Source organism: Gymnogyps californianus, chromosome 10 (assembly GCF_018139145.2).
Source record: "Gymnogyps californianus isolate 813 chromosome 10, ASM1813914v2, whole genome shotgun sequence".
In the NCBI taxonomy this organism is placed as follows: Eukaryota; Metazoa; Chordata; class Aves; order Accipitriformes; family Cathartidae; genus Gymnogyps; species Gymnogyps californianus.
The window spans coordinates 10,053,578-10,063,830 of record NC_059480.1 but is presented as its reverse complement, the minus strand read 5'-3'; the positions used below and the strand labels follow the sequence as shown (position 1 = coordinate 10,063,830).

The 10,253-nt window shown below is 43.7% G+C and overlaps 1 protein-coding gene across 1 annotated transcript in view; it reads left to right on the top strand.

The window, feature by feature from the left end:
• The first annotated feature begins 7,026 nt into the window (after window positions 1-7,026).
• Window positions 7,027-10,253, top strand: part of DOCK10 (dedicator of cytokinesis 10) — a 164,924-nt gene continuing 161,697 nt past the window's right edge. Inside the window, exon 1 of the mRNA XM_050902199.1 lies at window positions 7,027-7,146. Within this exon, the coding sequence (XP_050758156.1) occupies window positions 7,027-7,146 (120 nt within the window). The remainder of the gene's footprint in view (window positions 7,147-10,253) is intronic.

The following is a 10,253-nucleotide window of genomic DNA, read 5'->3' as shown; positions in this document are numbered from 1 at the left end:
TAAGCTTCTGTTATTTTATATTTAACTTTTCTGCCTGTTTTTCAAACTAGCAAGATAGCTGTAATGATGCACACTTGTCAAGTGCTATGTGGAACAGGTAGAATTTCTACTTTAAAAGGTAAAGCCTGCTTGACCTATAGTTTTATTTGTGTGATTATACGCAATTTCACCGATGCAAAGTATGACATGGATATGCACTTGTCATGACAACTGACCTCAGTCTATTTATGAGTGGCTTCGTGTCGCAATTAAATCATGAATGAAATTGTATCAGTCATACCAAATGGAGTCTCTCAGCAATGTATATTTAATTGTAATTGATAATGGAGAAATATTTTGAAATTGAGAACACGTCAGTCATCCAGTGATTAAGATAAACTTGAAACTGATTTGACATGATTTTCCTGCAGTTTCCATGTTAGAATTTTATGAGAATTTCTAAAATGGACCTAATGACACGGCAGAGATAGGACGTGAAGAATGAGTCTTAGAAGGGCCACGCTGCTCAGTGCTGCCATGCCTGAGAGTTCGTAACAGCTTTGCAGAGTGAAATGTATAAACACCAAACTTTTTATTTTCTGCATACTTAAGAAAGGCACTCTGTATTTAAAGACACTTGTAGTCCTGTGGGTGCCAGAGCACTTATAGGATAAGACGAGTGTCTTGTGAGTCACTGAGTAATGCTTCTGCTCCGTAAAGGTGCATAAATACATGTGTGAATCTTCTCCTAAGAGGCTAATACAGCTGTTGCAAATTCAAGGGTTTACTTTTGCACAGCTGAAGTGGAAAGCACTTTTTTTTAAGTTCTAGCTAGGTATCAATAATGCTGTTCTTAATGTAGTGTCTGAATGTCTCATAAACAATACTGATCTTGCGCTTGTACCATATTGAAGGGGAAAGTATTGAAACCTTTTTATTGGGGAGAATGATTAATGGGAATTATACAGCTGGCCAGAAAATGGAATACAGTATTTAGATAAAAATTTTTAGTGAAACTCCAGATCTGAATGAGACTGATACTAATTTAATGTTAATTATTTTAAATTGTTTATTAACTATTTTTGTTCTTAAAAATGTTTACTTACAGCCATATCTAGCCATGTTACTCATTTGGACCTTGTGAACTAAACATTTGAACACCTTTAAATTACATCCACGGTGAGGTAGCAAAGTGCTATTTTTCCCATCTTTCAGAGGAAAGTCAAACAGAGTAAGATAAATTCTGCAGAATAGGAATCAACCCAGGTGTCCAGACTATTGCCTTAACCATTAGGTAGTGCCCCCTTTACATTTAACATTATACAAGTTTAAGACCATGCAAATGTTGCCGCATAAAAACTGTCAGTAAATATTAAATCTTCAATAGATGCAGCTCTAACATTATAGCTTCTGTAGAGGGTAGTTGGAGGCCATACAGCTGAATGTGCCCTCTGTCATTAATAACTGCAAGGCAACTTCGCATTTTACATCTCTTACACCAAGTATAATTGTGAATAAAAATAATTTTCCCTTAATTTTTTTGCTTTCCTTGTTTGTCCCCTATAGTAGTAAGTTTTATCTCTTAAAATAGCAGTTGCACCTGTCCCGTGAGGCACTTGTAGATAGACTTAGGTCACCTGTCATGTTGCATCTGTAGCTTCAAGTAGCAGGTGACTTTGCTTGCTGTGTTATTGCAAGAATATATGATCCTCAATGGAATAAGAATAATTCCTTTTCTTTCCCAGGGGGATGCCTGCTGTTGATCCAATGGAGGGAGAAAGATTTTTCTCCTGACTTCAATGCACAATTTATGCCTCATTCTAGTCAGAAGGCAAAGCCAAGTTACCCAAAAGCAACTGGTTTGGATTAATAAATATGTCTTGTAGTATAAAATTTGGGGGGTGGGGTGGGGAAGGAGTGTATCTCTAGAGTCCAAAAGTATGGATGAGGTTAGAGCCACATGACATACTCACTTTTCTGGCCACTTACCTGATTGCATGCCCTGGTCAGAGATACTGTTAAATATGTAGACACCTTTGTTCTCACTGAGATTGTGTACTTGAATACTACGGTGTCCTTTCAATATAGCAGATTTTTTCCTGCAGTGTTCTTTTCTTCTCAACTTCTTATATTTTAACACTCTAAAAGGACAAGAATTTTGACCGAGCAATGTAACTAACTACAAGGTCAGATCTGGTATTCCGTAATTAAGGAAAAATATTCTGACCTCGATGAGCCTGTAAAACAAGTACAAAGCAGTGTGATTTCTAGTAATAAGTCTTTATAAAAAGGATAGGTTTGCCTGGTGTTTGGGGTTTACACTTAATTACTTACTTGATCCTGATTCATTAAAGACATACATATGTTAATTGATTAATATTAATAGTTCCACTCAGATCAGTCAGTTGTAGCTCTTCAATGATCAGCCTACAGCCTTACAAATCTAGCAGAAATAGTTAAGTTTACATAGAAACCATACATAGAGTAGGCCATAGAAGGAATCTTGAAATATTTAGAGCCACCCTGTGACCCTCTTACCTGCCTTGCTAAAATAGCCCTACTGATGCCAGTGATGCTTCTACTCAAGCAGCTACACCCCACCTGGTCCCTTAGAGAAAGGTTATCTGAAGGGCTGGAAGCTTATTTCTCTTAATATCCTTTAAGCTAAAAGCCTGTTTTTACCGAGTATAACCTTTGCAGTAAAGTGGACCTATAAATGTAGCTATTAGAAGCATTTGCAAGAGTATTTTGTAGTTTTTTGAGTGTTGAAGGAGATATTTTGTGTTTGCGTGTTTTCATTTCCTTCTATTATTATTTTGTGCTATGACATGGTTGGCTCTGCATTAAAACTTCAAATTGATGTATCACCTTGAATTTGGTCAGTTCACCCACTGTCAAATGAAAATGCCAAGGGAAGTCAAGTCTTAGAGAAGTAACCCAGACACAGTGCAGGTAGCAGCTACAGAGGGAGAAAGCACTCCTCGGTCCTGTGAAGGTGCGTTCTGCCTTGGTAGATGGAACTGTGTTCAAGAGCAATCGTAATCGTCCTGTAGAGGGTAGGTGTCTGCAGGCTGGTTGTATGCCGTGTTCTGCAGGTAGCGGAATCATTAAAGATTGTGCAATGCTGTCATTTGTAAGAAATCAGACGGAGTGGGAACTAGTTGGGAAGTGAATAGTGAGGTCTTACAAGTTTCTCAATTACTGGACCAATTTAAAAGGCACTTGCATTTAAAATCATGTTAAAAGAGTTAACTTTCTTGTGCTATCAATAGTGACGGAGATTGCTGAATTCTGTGTTTTGCAAATGGCTGCGTCAGCATTTAGTGGCAACTTAAAACTGTACTGGAGGCTATGGAAGGCCACATGGACAGGAGAATTCATTTCATTGCACACAGGAAGAAATTCAAAGCCCAAGAGAAAATGAAGCTACATTATACAGTATGTTTACCTTTTTTGCAGCTCAGATAATAAAAAACCACAGCAGTTAGTTTCACTTTGCAGTTAGTGTGTGCTGATAATGGTACAGAACTATGGTGGTGAACAGTGACAGAAGAGGCAGGCGGCTGGGGGAAGGTGGTACATCAATGAAAAAAATGTTTGCATTGAAATTTGTGTGCATCAGCTTAGAGATATAAGAAAACCAATGACTTTTTCACTAGTCAAATTAGTGACCATTTCAGGGACAAAGAAAACTTAGGTAAAATATTTAAACACTCACACTCCTGAGTAACCTTTTGGCATGATCTGGAATCCCCAGATAACGAAGCTAGATAGATCTCTGCATTAGAAAACCAAGACAATATACTGGGTAAGCTTGCAAGTACAGGTATATAAAATGACAGATTCCTGTAATCTGCTTCAAAAGCCAGTACTAGAAATGTTAGGTTACCAAACCTGTTAAAGAAGCAAACCTAAACTGAGTTTTGCTGTATCTTTTGTTTTGCTGTATGCCTGTGGGAAATGACTACTGGGGGAGGCGATTCTTTGTTGCATTTGTGAGAAAGTGGAACTATTGTCTCTTTGAGCTAACACACAGCTGTGAGTGAAAATAGTTTTCATCCTCTTGCTAAAAAGAGACAAAACTCATATGGTCTTGCTACTTAATGCAACTGCAAACTCAAGATTTTGCTTCTGATTAACAGTGGAAGCATAATTGCTCCAAACATTCCTGAACTTGGAGAAAAAGTGTTCCAGATCCAAAGCTGGTTTTAAGATGGAAACCCAGTCCAAACACTTACTGCCAGCCATTATAGGCAGCGCTAAAATTGCTCTCCATCAGTGATGCTGCAATCATCCAACTCTTAGGGTCAGTCTTAAGTAGCTGTAGGAATAGACTTCAAACTTATGTTTTAAGAATTACTTGTTTCTATAACTCCACATCTCCAGCCTAAGACTTACTGAATATCCAAAGTTACAACTCTGCTGCTACTGCTATTTTACTAATGCTAATTACATGTTTATCAAGCTAACAGTTTTTTAGGGGTGGAGAATTAACAGGATAAACCATATATACTTTTTTCAGCAGTCATGCTAACTACACTATGGGATACTCAAAATCAAATTGAAAGACTCTTAGAAAGTACAGTGGCCCTGTGTAACAACTGACTGAAATCTGAAAACTAAAAAACTTCGGAAATACAGAGGGACTCTGAGACAAACCAAAATAATTAAATTTGCATATTAATTATTTGGTAAACAACCATATGCATGTAAAATCCTGGACACTTGTGCTTTGCACTATGCATGACAATTTCAGAGGCAGCAGACTTGGCTAATCTTTCACAAAGCTCCTTGCCCAGACCATTGCTGAATGTTTACTTAAGAGGATGATAATAAAAAATGTGTTATATTTAATCCAACTGCCTCTTTTGTTCATTATTTCAGTATTTGTGGATATTTCTTGCTTTCCTGCAGGCTTGAAAATGTTTGTGGTGCAGAAACAGCTGGGTCTCTTATTTCTTGATGTCTACTAATAGATTTAAGCAGCCAACTGCTCACTGACAAGTATCTGCACATTCACTCAACCCCTAGCTTGCCCATGTATAGCTGTGAAGAGAGGTGTCATGTGGAACACAGGCTGTTACTGCCTGACCACAGAGCTGACCACATCTGAGCGAGAGCAACAGTACTGTGCCCAAAGCCAGGGGTGGCTGCACGTTCCTGACCTGGATTATGGTGATTATTTTCTTAAAATCATTTTCCAGAATGTACATGCACATACTGAATGGAAGGAACTGTTAATTTTCATTATCCTTTCTCACAGATGCAATGTGTGTTTTCTTTGCTGTCTGCAACAAATTGCAGTCAAATTTATCACAAATTACATATTTGTGTTGAGGCAGAATGCTTCCTTAGAGTCACTGAGGCTACTTTTTTTTTTTTTCTTTGCAACATCAGGCTGCAGTTTCGTATAAAGAGTCTTATCTGGATTGTTTGCAAGGTGAATGGAGTCTCCTTTTTCCATCTCTCGGTGGCTTTTTGTGTCAAATTTCTCAAGAGCAAGAAAACTTTTCCAATCCAGTAGTACTTTCTTACTGAGCTTTAGCTTCAAACAAGTATCATCTCCAAGATGTTACAAGATAACACCTGTTGAATGGTCGAAATGTCTAGACTAGTATTTTTAATTGTTTTAAACCAATTCTGGGGCACTTAACACACTTCAGCTAATTCACCTTACTGGGAAATGTTTTCCTTGCAGAGGAATACTTAAATGCTGGGCTATGATGTCCTGTTATCATTGCTGCCTTTGATATCTTCAGTAAGTTTGGAGGAGAGAACTGGGAGCTATGCAGAGGCTGCAGTGAATTCATAGCACACTGGTACCTACAGTGGCTTACAGCCGACTACCTCAAAACAGACAGCATGCTCCTCAGCGAGGATGTAAGCCAGGAGTTCTTGCAACATTTAATTCCCTAATACAACAGTCTAACTAAATGTTAACTGACTCTCTTGGGTTTTGTGCCTCAGCGCCTTTGCGGCTTCAAATGTTGCCCTCACACTTCTGCAGCATCATTGCTTTGTCAAGGATTACACCTGAAGTTCCTCGGGTTTTATTTCAATTTTGTCTTACAGGGATGGCCATGCACTCAAATATGTGATCACTCATGGTTGCCTCCTTTCCCATGCCTACCAGCGTAACTGACTTAGGAAAATTCTGCATCACAGAGGAGAATGTAAGTATTCTTGTGCGAAGAAATTCAGACACAGCTCTCACAGCAATCCTATATTCTCCACATTACAGCTTGGTGTTAAGGAATAAAGCCGCATTGCTACTAACAGAAGATATGATCGTTCTGCTGGGGGGGGGGAGCCGTGACTATTGTGTAACTTCTGTGGGCTTAAATGGCTAAACTTTATTTAGTGTATCGGTGGAGTTTTCCATAGTGAAGAAACAGGGATGCCACGCCAGCTGGCATAAGGACTAGTAGACATCCAGCCTCACTTGGTGCAGGGACCACAGCAGCCCTTGCTGCTTGGCCAGTGCTTCCCACCAGCTCCAAGGACGGTGGGGCTGACCAGAGAGTTGATTACTCATGAAACCTGGCAGCCAGGCTCCAGGTTCATCCGGTGAGCCGACGTTCCCACCCTGGCGAGTGGTTAACACCAAGAGCAGCTCTTCCTCTCTCGACCCCCACCCATTAGCCTTCCTGGAAGAGCATCCTTCGGTGACCACATGCACGCAAAGAGGGGTGCCTGCGCTGGCCCGGCCCGGGCTCCCTCCTGCGCCCCGCTCCCCCAGCCCCCTCCGGGGGCCCCCATCGCCCCCTTGGCGCGCAGCCGCCTCGGAGCTGCCGGGGTGGGAGCGGCGCCGTCCCCGCGGCTCCATCCCGGGGCCGGCGCTCGGCCGCGGCGCACATGGCCAGCGAACGCGGCGGGGGCGCGACGCTCCCCCGGGGAGGGGCTGCGAACTTGCCGGCGGCGGACGGCCCCCGCCCCGCACACCTCCCCCGCGCGGGGGGAGCGGGAGGGAAACCCCCAGTTCCGCTTCCTGACGGCGCCTCGGCCCGGGCGAGGAGCGGCGGCCGGAGCGCGGGGCTGCCGGCGCCCATGGCCGGCGAACGGACGCGGCGCTTCACGCGGAGCCTGCTGCGGCCGGGGCAGGCGGCGGAGCTGCGGCACAGCGCGGCCACGGCCGCCGCCGCCGCCAGCGGGCGGCTCCAGCAGCGGGTGAGTCGGCGGGGCAGCGCCGAGCGGACCGGGGCGGCCGCGGCGGGGAGCGGGCAGCGGCCCAGGTGCGAAGCGCGCTCGGGAGCCGGGGGGAGGTGCGGCGCGGCGGGCAGCCCCGCGGGGACCGGACAGGAGGGCGCCGCGCTGGGTCCCCCCGCCCGCACGGGCGAGCGCTGGTCGGCCCGGGCGGCTCGCCGGTCGCCGCCGGCACGGCCGCGCCTGCTGTCCGTGCCTCCCGGTTTCAGCGCTACGGACGGCTGCTGGTGTCCCTCTCTCTTCTCGGGAGGGAGCTGGCTGTCTTCCATTCTCGAGTTTCGCCGGTTTTCTTTTCTTTTGAATGAGCTTTGCACGGGCAGGTGAAGTGAAACACGAAGACCTCGCTGTCGGTGCCAAAATAAGCCTGGTGTGCTCCGGGGGGACGGGACCCGAGCACTTCAGATCTCCAAGTAGTTGTCAGTCACGTGATTTTTAGGTACTTCACAGCCCACATGCTCGTATATAACCATAACTACTGAAATGTGTGTGCGCTCTTGGTGATTTCCGCTGGAAACCCCATGGAAGGGGGCTTAAAGTGCTGCAGAAACGCAGACCCTGGTCTTCCTAGTAGCATTTGCTTCTGAAATGCATTGCATGAGCCTTCAATCCCCATGTCTCTCCATTAGTGGGATAGCACAAAAGGGCTGTAAACCATTACCACACTACTTTAACAGTATTTTTTCTTCCATTTACGTGGTTGTATGTAAGACTTTAGCCAATAGGCATGGACAGCAAATTGTTAGGGTTCACACAGAAATGTCCACAAGCCTTTTTGAATCACTGGCCATTTACGAGTCATTTATTAGCTATTTTTATATTAAGATCCCTTTGGACTTAAAGCTATGTGTTATGAGAGATAAGTGACTCTTTCTTAGATGATTAAGCATATCATTTCTGTGAATCATGTAATTCAGATAAATATTATCCTTTTCTAGTTTTTCAGGCAACACAGTTCATGAAGTAGACTAAAAAGCTGAAAGAGGGAAAGTTGTAAGTGAAATGTTATCACCCATCAAAGTTTACCCCACGCCAGCGCCTAAATGCAATGCACGCACTCTCTGCATAAAACGGGAAATAATTCTGCAACTATGTTCCCACAAAGTTAGTGGGCTGTTTCTGTCTTCTGAGAGGCCTTGCCCACTAGAAATGGAGAGCAGTGCTAAAACGGCCACTCTGCTTGGAGGCAGCGGCCAGTTCATGCTTCCTAGCTATCTGTACACCAAATGCAAGTTGTTTTCTTTACCTCACTAGGTTTGCAGTGCTTTTGCAGTCAGCTTTGAAGGTCTTCATAAAGCATTTCCAAGCTTCTGACATGTGAAAGCTTGGTAGAAACTTGCTTGTCTCTCCTGAGTTCCCACAAAGGTTGTACATGCTATCAGCCCTTGTCAAATCCTGAAGCGTCTCTACAACTGTACCGCTGGCAGATTTGCATGGTCCTGCCCTCTGGGCACATAGAGATCAGAATTTGGCCCATTGTCAAACAGGATACACTATGCTGATGAAGTTTTGGTGGAAACGTTCTAGGAACCATCACGATTGGTTTGGGCTCTGCCCAGTCACTGAGTAGTTGTCCCCTAAGAGAGTGTATTTAAATCTGTATACCAGCTAAACTAATGTATTGTCTAATTGCATCTGAAAGTATTATAAATGAAGTTCTATTAGAAGTATATTGTACTCTGCTGTGTCTCTGCTGCAAGAATGCAAAACACCCCAGAGAATAAGATTGATGAAGCAAATCTGAATTTGATGGTCTGGTTCCCTTGTGGAGAGCGTTTTTTTTAAGGTGTTGCTAACAGATCTTATACTGCTAACTTAAGAATATAGTATGTAATTACTGCTCATGCATTTGAGTTATAGTTTATTCAATCTGTCTTTAAACCATCAAGACTTCAGTTGTGGGGCGGCAAAAATTGTCTACTGCTTCTGTGAGTCTGACTTCCTGTTGACTGATGAAACGTACTGGTGCTGGATTTCATCAGAGCTTTTGATTCAGTATCTGAGGCAAATGCAGTCAGATCTGCAAAGATGGTCTTTTAAAGATACTGAAGTAAAGATTTGAAGATGCCAGGCCAAATTCTGGTTTCAGTTATACTGCTCAGTGGGAGCACTTAGGGACTTCCAGATGTTACGTTTTATTCACCAGCAGGCACAATGGTTCTGAAGTCTTGGTTGCTTGCTGTGTTGAATATGTATGGTTCTGGGAAACTTAATGAAGTTACCGTCTTTTTACCATACTTTTTTGGGTTGCCAGTAATGTTGCCTGTGAAAGGCAAATTTTTATAAAATACCTTATGCTGAGGACTCTTGTCAGGGTACAGAGCTGTTATCTTCAGGGTTAAATCTTTTGTAGCTACATCAACTAAGAATGAGCAGAATTAACCATTGTATCTTGGCTAACAGGCAGAAGACCCCTTGGCAGCCGTAACCGGGGTTGCTGGTTGTCTGTAGCCAGGTTTGGGGCTGCCACGTGGAGCTGTGATGTTCTCTGCTGGGCAGCGATCGTTGCCTCTGGATCCGTAATGCCTAGAGTGCCAGGGCCAGCAGGTCTGCTGAGGCGTGTTTTCCAGGGAAGCTCCTCTGGCCTCTGTGCCTTGCACATGGGGGATGCTGGGGTGGCACAGCCGTTGCGGTAAGGCTGTTGTTGTGTTGCTACTGTAGAAAAGTCCCACAGGACCCGAAATTTCTGGCTGAACTTGTACTGACTTTTTTGTACCAGAAGTGAATATTCTTGCAGAAGAGAAAAATCTGGTGTATTCAGTGAGGTGCATTGTTTCTCATCGCATCTTGCTCTGGATGTATCAACACCTTATATTCCAGTTATACTAAATCTGACTTGTGTTGGTGTGTGCTGAAAGTTGGCACAGCTGCTATCGAGAGTCTGCAAATAACTGGCTACTACAAAGTAGGGAAAGTGTAAGGGTGTAAACCGTAAAGAATTAAGCCTTCTGGTACTGCTTTCGTGTAGGTCCTGTACTGAATTGCAGCTGGGCCTCTGTCAACAGGATTTGTAAGAGCACCTGCAGTAGGGGTTGTTCGTGTCTTAGCAATTTGGTAAGAGCCTAGGGATCAAA